The 13,656-nt window shown below is 53.9% G+C and overlaps 1 protein-coding gene across 2 annotated transcripts; it reads left to right on the top strand.

Annotated features, from left to right (window-relative positions):
- The first annotated feature begins 5,655 nt into the window (after positions 1 to 5,655).
- Positions 5,656 to 12,973, top strand: LOC120393182 (zinc finger and BTB domain-containing protein 45-like). 2 transcript variants are annotated; one of them, XM_039517755.1, is made up of 3 exons: positions 5,656 to 5,783; positions 8,860 to 10,547; positions 11,598 to 12,973. In XM_039517755.1, exons 2-3 carry the CDS (start codon positions 9,047 to 9,049, stop codon positions 12,143 to 12,145), a joined length of 2,049 nt encoding a protein of 682 aa, XP_039373689.1. In that variant the 5' UTR covers positions 5,656 to 5,783; positions 8,860 to 9,046; the 3' UTR covers positions 12,146 to 12,973. The 2 variants fall into 2 exon arrangements, with proteins under 2 accessions (XP_039373689.1, XP_039373690.1); XM_039517756.1 differs by lacking the exon at positions 5,656 to 5,783 and adding an exon at positions 6,150 to 6,276.
- The last annotated feature ends 683 nt before the right edge of the window (positions 12,974 to 13,656 follow it).

Raw genomic sequence — 13,656 nt, 5'->3', positions numbered from 1 at the left:
AAGAACCAGGGTCCAGTCCCGGATAGGGCTCCGGACGCGCGGCCCAGCTTGCCAGCATCAGCCAGGGGAGATCCAGGGGGAGGGTCTCCAGGTGGCAGGGGCAGCCACAGCAGCAACAGGGCAGATCCTGGACCCTCCGCCCCATCTTGAGAGTTGGAGCTGCAGAGGCAAGAGCTGGATGCAGAGGCTCCATGTGGAGATGCAGAGGCAGGAGATTGATGCCGGGGGGACTAGTGGAGAATCACAAGGAACAAGAGGACAGTGAAAAGCAGCGGCAGCCGAATGGGACACGGAGAAGCAGAAAGATGGGAGACAACAAGGAACAGTAGGTAGGGCGAGATGGCAGGGTGCCCACCCTGCAGGGGGCATAGATGGTAGGTGGTAGCCCCATTCCAGGGAAGGGGAGATCTAGATGTCTCCCTCACCACCTTGGAGAAGGTTTGGGAGTTGAACCAAATCCGCGCCTGTGCAGGCTGTGCAGTCTCCCTCCCTTACGGGGTCCCTGAGCCATTGTGTCTCAGAGACAACTGTATGAGACCAGGACTGGGAACTATGGACCTTTCAGAAGAGTCTCATTGCTTGAGTCTGAGCTAACACTTGAGGCTTACAGGAAAAGGTTTTGGGGTGCGCAAAAGAACAAGGAAGTGACATAGACAGAGTATGGCACTGGATAGACGAGCACTCCCACAAGCGCGGAGGGGGCCAGTGTCATTACCCTGGAATTGTAGGGGTTTAATCACAGAATCACAGAAATGTGGGGCTATAAGGGACCTCGAGAAGTCATCAAGTCCAGCCCCCCGTGCTGAGGCAGGACCAAGTAAACCTAGAGCAACCCTGACAGGGGGTTTGTCCAACCTGTTGTCAATAACCTCCGACGATGGGGATTCCACAACCTCCCATGGGAACTATTCCAGAGCTTAACTTCCCTTATCGTTAGAACGTTTTTGTTATTGTCTAACCTAGACCTCCTTTTGCTGCAGATTAAGCCAATTACTTCTTGTCCTACCTTCAGTGGACACAGACAACAATTGATCACCATCCTCTTTAGAACAGCCCTTAACATACTGGAAGAGGGTTATCAGGTTGCCCTGCAGACTCAACATGCCCAGTTTTTTCAACCTTTCCTCCTACGTCAGGTTTTTTAAACCTTTGATTGTTTTTGTTGCTCTCCTCTGGATGCTTTCCAATTTGTCCACCTCCTTCCTAAATTGTGGTGCTCAGAATTGGACACAGTCCTCCAGCTGGGGCCTCACCGGTGCCGAGCAGAGCAGGACGATGACCTCCCGTGCCTTACATACAACACTCCTGTTAATACACACCAGAATAAGCCTTTTTTGTCGCTGCGGCACATTGACGACTCAGATTTAGTTTGTGATCCACTCTCACCCCCAGATCCTTGTCAACAGTTGTGCCGCCTAGCCAGTTATTCCCCATTTTGTAGTGGTGTTTAGAGCAATTCTAGGAAATAAGTTCCCTTGAGCTTACAATGTGGTTAGTGGATCGAGTGCCTCAGGATACGTGTAACATGGGCTGATGGGCAGATCAGTTTGCAGATAGCAGGTCCAGCTATCGAGAGGGACCCAAGGGCGACTGACCAAAACATGGGTCCTGGAAGGAAGAAGCAGAGGAGACTCCCTAGAAATGGGATTCAAACTGTGTGTGGGGGCAACTGACCCTAGTAGACTTCCACACCGAGGTACTCCAAGGTTTAAGAATGTTTAAGAAGGATGAATTCAAACTGGAACAGGTACAGAGAAGGGCTACTAGGATGATCCGAGGAATGGAAAACCTGTCTTATGAAAGGAGACTGAAAGAGCTTGGCTTGTTTAGCCTAACCAAAAGAAGGCTGAGGGGGGATATGATTGCTCTGTATAAATATATCAGAGGGATAAATATCAGGGAGGGAGAGGAATTATTTAAGCTTTGTACCAATGTGGACACAAGAACAAATGGATATAAACTGGACACTAGGAAGTTTAGACTTGAAATTAGACGAAGGTTTCTAACCACTAGAGGAGTGAAGTTCTGGAACAGCCTGCCAAGGGGAGTAGTGGGGGCAAAAGACATATCTGGCTTCAAGACTGAGCTTGATAAGTTTATGGAGGGGATGGTATGATGGGATAGCCTAATTTTGGCAATTAATTGATCTTTGATTATTAGCAGGTAAATAGGCCCAATGGCCTGTGATGGGATGTTAGATGGGTTGGGATCTGAGTTACTACAGATAATTCTTTCCTGGGTGCTGGCTGGTGAGTCTTGCCCACATGCTCAGGGTTTATCTGATCGCCATATTTGGGATCGGGAAGGAATTTTCCTCCAAGGCAGATTGGCAGAGGCCCTGGAGGTTTTTCACCTTCCTCTGCAGCATGGGGCACGGGTCACTTGCTCGAGGATTCTCTGCATCTTGAGATCTTTAAACCACGATTTGAGGACTTCAATAACTCAGACATAGGTTAGGGGTTTGTTACAGGAGTGGGTGGGTGAGATTCTGTGGCCTACATTGTGCAGGGGGTCAGACTATATGACCATAATGGTCCCTTCTGACCTTAAGTCTATGAGTCTATGAGACCTGAGGTACAACATCTGCAGCAGGACCAGGCATAAGTGGGTGTACTCCCCGAGGCTGGAGGACTTGGGGTTTGTCCAGGACCAAGGGGCTCACCCCCCTCTGCCCTGCCAGGAAGGCCGCCTGCATCTCAAACTCATCGAGTAAACCACTTGACTGAACTTTCAGAGGAACGCAGTCATACAGCCAGCTCCTCTGGGGCACTGGGGTGTGCTGGGGGATGGGTTCCCACTCCAGGCACTGGTGCACATGTCCTGTTGTACTCTCCTAGGCTCAGACTCATCTGACCCCCAGAAGGAGTGGTAGGTGGAGGTAGTTAAGGGGCAGCCCAGGGCTAGGATAGCAGAGGGCTGTGGGTTGGGATTGAGGGGCATCACAGAGCTGTGGGGAAGGGGAGAGCCCAGGGCTAGGCTAGCAGGGGTCTGTAGGTTGCAATTGGGCTCAGGGAAAGCAGGGCATGGAGAGGTTCCGGCTTCCCCTCATGACCTAGACCTGCCTGACTCACACTAACCCAAAGACTTTCAGATAAGGTGACCAATAAATTGTTCCTTGTTTTGGAGAGACTGCCTGGGGTCGCTACAGGTACTCCATGAGAACATCACATCCTGGAGGGGCAGTACCAGCCGAAAGCCCAGTCTTGGAGTCATGGAGGTCACAAGCCTGCTCCAGTGGAAGTGTGGAGGTCCTTGGGTCCAGCCTGCTAAAGTGATCAATCCGAAGAGACTGGTTACAAGGTGGGAATTAGACCAGACCCTGTGGGTTAGTAACAGCTCTGGACCAGAATCCCACCCCTACTCCCTGGCTGGGGTTCCAAGTGCTGGTGCTACACCAAGGATTGGAGGATTGCAAGGCAAACCCAGGGCCAAGACACCAGGGTATTGGGCAGCCTAGTAATAAGATAGAAAAATTGAAAGAGGGTATGTGAACTAGATGGATGGATGGATGATTTGAAGGCCTAAGGCCTTTGTCTGCAGCCATATTAGGAAAGCAGCAGCCATTAGCTAAGAAGCAGGAAGTCTCATCCTCACATTCCATCTAAATTACATTAAAACAATGTCATATCACGCTGTTAAGAAGGGGATCTCATCCAAATAGCACCCACCGTTGCCAGATAAAGAAACAGATCTTAAGATGGTTAAAGAAAACTTATTTTGATAGTATTCTGTCTGTCAAGAAATCACTTATCAAGAGCTGTGGTTGTGAAACCCTCATTTCTTTATTGTTTTGTCATTATGGTCCCCACTTCCCTATTGTTTATTTGTATGGTCTCTGTATGGTTCTTTAATTGTTAGTCTGTTACATAATTAATTTTGCTAGGTGTAAATTAAGGTGGTGGGATAGGATTGGTTAGAGAATTCTGTTACAATATCTTAGGCTTGGTTAGTAAAATTTCAGTATAATGATTGGTTCAGGGATAGCTAAGCAGGACTCAGGTTTCACTATGGAGTCCAAGAAGGAGACCAGCAGAGAAAGAACAGAAGAATAAAAGATGAAGGAAAGACCTGGAAGAAGAACTCACCTCCAAGACACAGACTAAGATCAAAGCTGCTAAAAATCCTGTGCACGACCGTGACGTGCAGCAACCAGAATCCAGATGAGACCGACCTTGCTTGGCCAACAGGGAAAGTCCGCCCGCCTGATTGGTGAGCATGGCATTTTATGTTTATCATGTGTAGTCTGCTTGGTAATTGTCAATAAATAGAGGATAAGGATATTACTGTGTAAGACTCTTTCATGGGTGAAAGGCCCTGCAAACCCGCAAAGAACATGCCCTAAGCCCTAGGAATTGAATAAGGGGCGGGTGTCTACATGAAGAGGGTTACACCTTGAGCCCTAGGAACTGGGTAAAGGCGGGTGCCCTAGAATATGCGAGTAACAGAGAATTTTGTGCGGGTAACAGATTGAGCTGTTTGGTTGATGGATGAATGCATTGGCTGGAGGGACTGTTTGGTGGATGGATGGATGGATTGGTTGGCTGGTGGATGGATGGATGACCAATGGATAGGTAGGGTGAAAGATGTATGGATGCACTGTTTGGTTGATGGATGAGTTAGCTGATGGATGGATGAATGGGCTGTTTGGTGGTGGGTGGATGGATGAGCAATGGCTAGGTTGGGTGAAGGATGGATGGGCTGGATGGATGGATGGGTTGGTTGACTGGTGGATGGATGGATGGATGGGCTGTTTGGATGATCAATGGATAAGTTGGGTAAAAGATGGATGGATGTACTGTTTGGTTTGGTGGATGAGTTAGCTGACGGATGGATGAAAGGAGTGACTGATTATATTGTAGCTGGCACTTTCCTCCAGCTCCATCACCCAAGGGCTGGGTTCGGTGCTCGCGCTGATTTGTCTTTCATTTTCTCTAGGCAGATGTTCTTGTTGACATTCATCTTCTCACAGCTGGGGCAGGTGTCTTGGCCACACAGGTACATAGGGACATTACAGAGTGAGCGCCAGCCATTCCACACCACTTGCTTCCCCATACCAATATCCTGAGGGGTGACTTGCCTGCAGACCCAGACTCAAGAGTCATTATGTATGGCCCTGAATACCCCTTCCAGGAGATCCTGCAAGTGGTGGGCATCCTTCAAGCCAAGGAAGGGGCTCAAGCAAGAGGAGAAGTTGGTGAAGAAGATGAAGCAGCTCTTCCAGCTTGTTCTCAATCTGCAGGAGATTAATTGCAACATTTAGGCCAAAATGAACTAAATTTAAACTAAATTGCAGATTATTTTTTTAAAAATCTATTTTTATTTTTTTATTTTTTTGTAAAAAATAAATGTTCATCAAGTCCTTTGGTTTTAGTCGTCGATAATTAGATGTATATTAACCCTCCCACAGCCCAGCCCCCTCCCCCCACTGGAGGAGGCTCAGCTGGGGGAGGGGAGCAGAGGGGAGCTGGGGAATCCAACCCCTCCCCCCTCACAGGCTGAGCCACGCTCTGGAGGTCACACCTCGTGTGGCCGCTCTCTGCCTCTGGGAGGCCTCTCTATGGTCTCCCGGCTACCATAGCACTTCCGGCCTCTATGGTTCCCCCCCACCACCATTTCCAGTCTGGTAGCGGGCTGCCGCGCCTCCTCTCCGCTCTAGGCCGCTCACTCTATGGTCGATAACCGCCAGGACCCGGAAGTGGCTCGGCGGGCGGAAACGGGGCGGCGATACGGTTCCGGGTCACGGAGGGAAGCGGCCCGGCGGGTTGCTGAGGGGCCCCGAGGAGGTGAGTGAGGCCCCGCCCCGACCCCCGCAGGGCCCCGGCCCCGCCCCGCTCACGGAGCCCTCCCCCCATCCACAGCCAGGGGCCTTCTCTCCCCTGGGGCCCCGCCCACCGGGCCGCTAAGCCCCGCCCCTCAACTGGCTTGAGCCCCGCCCCTCACCTGAGCCGCGCGCTTGTCTGCTTGACGGGCGGGAGCCAGGACGCCTGGGTTCGCTCCCCGGCTCTGGGGGGGGGGCAGGAGCCAGGACGCCTGGGTTCGCTCCCCGGCTTTGGGGGAGGGGCGGGAGCCAGGACTCCTGGGTTCTCTCCCCGGCTCTGGGAGGGGCGGGAGCCAGGACTCCTGGGTTCGCTCCCCGGCTTTGGGGGAGGGGCGGGAGCCAGGACTCCTGGGTTCTCTCCCCGGCTCTGGGAGGGGCGGGAGCCAGGACTCCTGGGTTCTCTCCCCGGCTCTGGGAGGGGGAGGGGTTCTCTCCCGGTTCCCCTCTGCATGAGGAAGGTGATTCTCTGCTGTGGCCTCCAGCGCTCGGACACCCTCCCCTCCCCCAGCTGCCTTTGGCCTAAAACCCACGAGATTTAATGATTCTCACAGTACGTGTTGGGCTCGTTTTTTTGCTCTCTGCTTTCGGGGCATGTTCGCTCCCCAGCTTTCCACAGCAGCTGTTAGGGGTCGACCCTCCCCTTTGAGTTTTATAAGGGGAAGCCGAGATTCTCGCTCCAGGGGCCAGGGCCTGAAGAAACACCCCGCAGCTACCACAAAACCCAGAAAAACTGGCAACCCTCACCTTGTACAGCGCCTTGCGTGGAGTGGCAGTGTTGCCTAGTGGGTGGAGCCTTGGACTCTGATTCATCAGACCCAGCTTCTGTTCCTGGCTCTGCCGCTCACCTGGGCAAGTCATTTAGGCCTGAATGCACAAAAGAATTTAGTCGTCCTGGCATCTGGGAGAATCACTGCAATTCACAAAGCCTGGGTTAGGTGCCTAAGCTAAGCAATGAATGGGCAGAGATTGGTGCCTTAGACTGAGATGCATGAAAACCAGCACACTAGTCAGGGAGCCACCTAAGCTATACAAATGTGCTAAGCCCCCACCTGCCACCTCTCTCTCAGAGATAGATCCCTAAGGCCAGGCAGCAGAGAAGTGCGGATTTCTGCTAGCGATCTGTAGCTGGGAACCCTCTTTGGCATGAGATGCCTTATGCCAGTGGCTCTCAAACTTTTTTTACTGGTGACCCCTTTCATATAGCAAGACTCTGAATGCGACCCCCCCTTATAAAATAAAAACACTTTTTTATATATTTAACACCATTATAAATGCTGGAGGCAAAGCGGGGTTTGGGGTGGAGGTTGACAGCTTGCGAACCCCCAAGTAATAACCTCATGACCCCGTGAGGGGTCCCGACCCCCTGCCTTATGCCATTTTAGCAAGAAGCTAAGGGAAGGAAGAAAGTTTTAACCCAGTGATTAGGATACTCACCTGGTATGTGAGAGACTCAGGTTCTGTTCCCCCTAAGCACCAGGCTGCAGAGTCAGTCTCTCTCTTTTTCTGACCCCAATGACTCTTTAGATAGAAGAGAGGGCGTGCGAGAGAGAGCACACGAGCGTGACTGCATAGTATAGTGGTTAGAGCACTCGCCCGGGCGGTGGAAGACCCAAGATTCAGTTCTGCTCCAATGACACTTTAATTATTATGTAATTATAATTCAACCCCACCCCTGTGGTTGCTTTGTGTGAACTCACTTGAGAGGCCCAATCTGGTCAGCAGCTTCTGAACCTGTGTACCAGATCAGGCCCCACACGTGAATAAGACAGGCAAACAGCTATCTTCCCCAATCTGTGAATCACTCTGAGCTCTAGGCAGGAGAGGGGCATCCGGACACTTGGCGCAGGGCTGCTGTGTGCGTCCCTGGGCGCTGCGTGAGTTTAGGCATCATAGGGTTTGCTGGGGGAGGGGGAGTTCATCGCAGTGATGCTGAAACCAGGACTTGGGCACCTAAAATAGGAACTTTATTACCCCATCTTTAAAGTGGGAATAATGACACTTTATAAAATGCTTTGAGATCTGTGGATGAGACGTGCCATATAAGAGCTCTGTAGCTTGTAAGCTTGTCTCTCACCAACAGAAGTTGGTCCAAGAAAGGATGTTACCTCACCCATCTTGCCTCTTGTATGTAAGAGCTAGGTGGTGGTGTTATCTACAGAGGAAGAGGGATTGTCTGTGTGGGAAAGTTTTACAAGTTAAACTGGTTTAATTGTACTAGAATACTTAAACTTGTACTGTGACACTGGTGTAAGTCCCATGGGGACGCTCTGATTCTGGTGTACAAGTGCTTCCCTTTGGTTAACTTAACCCCCTTCCAAAGCAATATAAACTAACCCCAAACAAGGCCCTCTCACATCAACACCTGGAGCGCTTTGCTTGCATAATACTAATACCTCCCTCTTACTTAGTGCTTTTAACCCAGTCTCAAAGCACTTTACAAAGGAAGTCAGTATCATTATCCCCTATTTCTTTCCCAAAGTGACCCAGCAGGGCAGAGCCGGGAATAGAACTCAGGTGTCCTGAGTCCCAATGTCTCTCCACTAGGCTGCACAGCCATCTGTACCAGCAAAGCGCTCCTAGCATGGCTGCAGCGTATCCCAGCCAAACTGTGCTGGCCTATATCAGACGAGCGTCCACCTGGAGAGTTAGACCAGTAAAACTCTAGCACTTCAAACTCCCACCTGAGCTCATAGCAGTGTAACTAAGCTAAGCGTTGGTACTGGTACTAGCCACCCCCTACCCAGCAGGCTTTTCAGATCCCTCCCCTTTCTACGCTTTGCTCACCCCTTCCCACAACCACTCTTGCTCTTCCAATGCTCCTGTCCGTGCTTCGTGTCAGCTGAGGGCAGGGGTGGCCCAGTGGAGGAGAGGTACTTAGGGTGGTAGGCGGAGAGTGGGGCTGCTTGGGCTAGAGGCAGCTGTGCTATTTAGATTCATGGAGTTTAAGGCCAGAAGTGACCCCAGATCATCTAGTCTGATATCACAAGGCACCGACAACCACCCAGCAGTTGATGTTCCTTGTCTCGCTCTCTGTGTTTCAGGTTTTGCATGAAGCACGTCCCCACAGCCCTGCTCAAAGCAGCATCTCGAGACATTTCCACTCCCCCAGGCTGCTCCACGTGGCACTGATGCATAGCCAGCCCTCTGGTGAGCCCTGAGCGCTCCCCCCGCCTTTGGCACGGAGATACGTACCCTCCCCTTGCCCAGTCTGCCCAGAACGAAGCAGCCATGGCTGAGGCCGTCCATTACATCCACCTGCAGAACTTCAGCAAGTCCTTGCTGGAGACGCTGAACGGGCAGCGCCTGGGCGGGCACTTCTGCGACGTGACCGTGCACATCCACGAGGCCACCCTGCGGGCCCACCGGTGCGTGCTGGCCGCCGGCAGCCCCTTCTTCCACGACAAGCTGCTGCTGGGCTACTCGGAGATCGAGGTGCCCGCCGTGGTGCCCAGCCAGGTGGTGCAGCAGCTGGTGGAGTTCATGTACAGCGGCTCCCTGGTGGTGGCCCAGTCCGAGGCCTTGCAGATCCTGACGGCCGCCTCCATCCTCCAGATCAAGACGGTCATCGATGAGTGCACCCAGATCATCTCCCAGAGCCGCAGCCCCAAGCCGCCCGTCGCTGCCCCCTCTGTGCCCCTCGCCGTCCCCAGGCCGCTGGCCGTTAAGCCCCAGGAACAAACCAAGGAGAGCCCAGGTGCTGTCGGTCTCCCAGCCTCCCGGCCCGGCGAGATGGAGCCCCCCAGCACCGCCCAGCTGGAGGCCCCCAAGCTGCTGTGTGCCTCAGAGGTGCGCTACAAGCTCCGTGACCTGCTCTCCTCCCAGCAGAGGCAGCTGGGGGAGGCCAGGGAGAGGGCAGCGTCCGAGGGGGAACTGGCAGCCGCCGGCAGTGACGGGGAGGGACCCTATGGCGGGCTGCACCCAGCTGAGGCTCAGCCCAGCTGCCACAGCCGCAAGCAGCGCCAGCCGGTGCGGCTCCAGCTTTCCGACGCCTTGCCTGTCATCATCAAGGACGAGGAGGAGGAGGAGGAAGACGAGGAGGAGGAGGAGGGCGAGGGAAAGCTAAGCTGCTTTGGGGAATGTGGTGGGGGAGCCTTCCCCAGCTGCAGCGAGGCCAAAGACACCGGGGGCGGGAGCAGCAGTGGTGGGGCAAGCAGGAAGGACGGCGTCCAGCTAGACTACCCAGCCGTGGAGGGGCAGGATTTCTTCAGCGGGCAGGACGTCTTCTCCGAGTCCTTCATTCCAGCCTGGCAGAGCGAGGAGGGCGGCCAGGGGGCAGCCCGGGAGGGCGAGAAGTTCCGCACCGATTGCAGCCTGGAGGCCTCCAACATGAGGACGCTGGCTGGAGACTTCAAGCCAGCCCCAGCCAGCTTCTCAGCCCAGGCGCCCGAGCCCCGCGGCCTGGCGTTCGTCTCCTCCCTGGGCATCCAGCGGGAGCTGAAAGCCGAGGTGAGCGCTGCCGGACCCGGCACCACCACCACCACCAGCATCTTCCAGTTCCACCTGCCGCAGCCCGGCGTGGCCCAGAGCTTCTACAGTGTCCAGCAGGAGGCCGGCGCCGCCAACATGGTACAGCTCAGCCCCGGCGCCATGGTGACGGGCTCCCTGCACGGCGAGCAGGCCCAGCGCCCGGGGCCTTCCCGCTGCTCCGAGCCCTCCTACCAGTGCAGCCACTGCCAGAAGACCTTCAGCTCCCGCAAGAACTACACCAAGCACATGTTCATCCACTCAGGTGAGGGGGCGGGTGGGCATGGGGCGCTGGGGGCAGATACCCTTTTCTCCCGCCCCGGCTGGTATAAGCCGCAGGGTGAATTCTCTCACTGTGATTGGCTGGAAGAGCCTCAGCAGGGGTAGCACCGGAGGATCAGCCAATGAACAGCCTCCTGTTCTCCCGCTCTGGGTGGTGCTGGGGCACTCATGGAGAGTGACTGTGACGACCGCGCGGTTGACATCCCCAGGGTCGAACCAGGGGGCTCCTAAGCTGGGGTCATGTGGTGCAGTGTAGGAGAGCGTTCAATCACTGTGTGTGCGGAAGAAGCAGAGGGCTTTTGCTATCTGATCTGGATCGCCCTGGTGACTCTCCACCACTCCGTCCCATTTGGATGAGGGTTTCTGCCCCAGGTTCTCCCCTCTGGCCAGGGCTCTGCGCTGTCCCCTCCTGGAGAGCCTGCCCTGGCAGTGCGACGATCCCCACCTCCATCCTCTGTGGCTGAAAGCCAATCTGCCCCTGGCCAGAGCACGCTGGCCACCTCTCCTTCACCCCAGCTGGGGTCACACACAGCTGTTTAGAAAGGGGCTCTCCCCTCCCTTCTCCAGGACAGCAGGCCTTTGGGATTGGGGTGCCCAGTGTGAGTGAAGGGTCTCCCCAGAGCTGTAGAGAGAGGGACCCATCTGCTCTCAGGGACGAAATCCACCTATATACAGAGGCCAGTTTCCAATGGATGGTCCGTTTCTTCCCCAGAAGCTGTCAGCTAAGAAGCCAGGATTTGAGGGGTGGGGGGCAGTGTGTCAGGACTGGGGATGAGCCCTAGGAAGCCAGGACGGAGGCAGGGGGATCAAGGCTGGGGTGGGATGTGAGGGCTCAGACTCTGCCCTAGAAATCTGGGACCAAGGGGTGTCAGGTCCAGTGTTGCGCCCTAGAAAGCCGGAATCGGGGGGTGTCAGGGCTGGGGCTGAGCCAGGGGTATCTGGGAAGCTGATCCGCTGCAGATGACGGGGTCTGGACTCACTGACCCCTTAGCTCCCTTCCAGTCCTATGTCCTCCTGTGCTGCTGTCTTGCAGGCGAGAAGCCCCACCAGTGCAGCATCTGCTGGCGCTCCTTCTCACTGCGGGACTACCTGCTGAAGCACATGGTGACGCACACGGGCGTGCGAGCCTTCCAGTGCTCCATCTGCTGCAAGCGCTTCACCCAGAAAAGCTCCCTCAACGTCCACATGCGCACGCACCGCCCCGAGCGCTTCCAGTGCTGTATCTGCAACAAGTACTTCTCCCACCGCACCCTGCTCGAGCGCCACGTGGCCACCCACACCGCTTGGAAAGCCGGCGAGCCCGACGTGGCCGGAGGCGCCTGGAAGGAGAAGCCTGACCCGGGAGAGGGCGCCAGCGTCGCCACCTGGAAAGGGGACCCAGCCACCGAGGGCGCCATGGTGGCGTGGAAAGGGGACCCGGGCGGGGAAGGCACCATGGTGGCATGGAAAGGGGACCCAGGCGGGGAAGGCACCATCACGGCCTGGAAGGGGGACTCTGGTGCAGAGGGGGCTCTCCCCACCCAGCCTGCGTGGAAAGGGGACCCTGCTGGAGATGGCACCATGCCAGCCCACACGGCCTAAGAGAGGGGCCCGGCTGGAGTGGGCACAGGTAAAGAGGGGACCAAAGTGAGCCCATCTCAGCCCAGCCAGCCTGGAAAGGGTCCCAGGCCTAGCACAACCCGTGTGCCCTGGAAAGAGAAGTCGTAGAGTAACCCACTCAGCTCAGAGAGGCATCTGGGGTACCAGTTACTTTCCTGATGCCCCCCACCCCAGCCGGTACGACGTGCGCTCAGGACCGACTGGCTTGGGCAAGTCCCGTTTTGATCTCCAAGGTGAGTTCTGTCTGTGGGCTCAACTCCCTTCCGAGCCTCCCAATGGGCCATGCCCTGTGAACGCTCCCTCTTCCCAGTCACAGCAGTTGGGAGCGGTACCGTCACCTCCAGCAGGCCATCTCTGAGCCAGGTGACATCCTGGGTAGAAACCAACGGAAACCCTAGCAGTGACCAAAGAGTCTGTTCGGCTCCCTGGGGAAGGGACAGAAAGGAACTGCACAGCTGTGGAGCCCCTAAAACTTCCTTTGTGAGCAGCTGTTCCTCCATCTTCAGGCGTTCAGAGGTGGATCAGAGTTCTAGCTACTCCCTGCCTACAGAATCCCTCACTTGCCATCGGCGTTCTCCAGCAGCCCTTGTCATTGCAAAGAGGAACTTCCCGACGTCTGCCTGAGTCTGCGGACAGCCTGAAACAGGCCCTGGGAGAGGCGCATACTACCCCTTTGGTCATTAACCCTGAAACCTAACAATGACCATTTAAATGTCGGCATCACTAACTGCTGCTCTCCCAGTAGTTTTAGCAGCAACAACCAGCTAACGTACTTGTCCCACAATGCCGAACAATTCCCCAGTTCTCAAATCTCCCGCCACTCCCCATCGCCCCAGAGAACGTGTATAAGATAGGGTTTGAAGAGCAGTGGGCACAGAAAATTTAAGAGCAGAGTAACTAGAGTTCAATATAAAATAAAGAACACACTGACAAGTAACTGATTGCGCTGATGAAGGGGTTGCCGCAGCCGTGAACCCTTCCTTCCGTCTAAAAATATTGCACCCATAAGTCACACCTGAGAACACTTAAATGGAAGGAGATTAGAGAGCAGAAGTTGGTGACATTTTTTAACCGAACCTTTTTTCAATGTAAAATGCAGATTTGGCAATGCCAAACAGTTTCATAAATTCGTGTCAATTTTGCCAAATGGTTTTGAGGGGAAAATTAAAAATAACATTCTGAAGAAATCAAAATGTTTCGTTTGGACTTTTCTGGGGGGAAAATCCTTTTGGTTTTTCAATTTGAAACTCCTTGAATTTTATTTTTTAAAAATAAAAATGCTCAAAACAAAACCTATCCCTTTTTTTGGTTCAAAATGACTTGTTTCAAAATTTCCTTTTATTTTAAAAAAGGTCGCATGTTTAAAAATGCTCATAATCAAGCCAAAATATTTAGATATTTTGTTTCAAAATGACTGTGTGTTTAGAAAGGTCCTTTAATTTTACTTTTTCAAAGTAAATAAAGGTTTAAAATACTCAAGATCAAAATGTTTC

Source organism: Mauremys reevesii, unplaced genomic scaffold (genome assembly GCF_016161935.1).
Source record: "Mauremys reevesii isolate NIE-2019 unplaced genomic scaffold, ASM1616193v1 Contig16, whole genome shotgun sequence".
Taxonomy (NCBI): domain Eukaryota; kingdom Metazoa; phylum Chordata; order Testudines; family Geoemydidae; genus Mauremys; species Mauremys reevesii.
The sequence above is the reverse complement of the archived record's forward strand: the minus strand, read 5'-3'. Positions and strand labels throughout refer to the sequence as shown.

Coding starts and splice junctions, on each gene's coding strand:
- LOC120393182 (XM_039517755.1), top strand. CDS start 9,047: ATGGCTGAGGCCGTCCATTACATCCACCTGCAGAACTTCAGCAAGTCC. Junction 10,548..11,597: donor GCACATGTTCATCCACTCAG/GTGAGGGGGCGG, acceptor GCTGTCTTGCAG/GCGAGAAGCCCCACCAGTGC.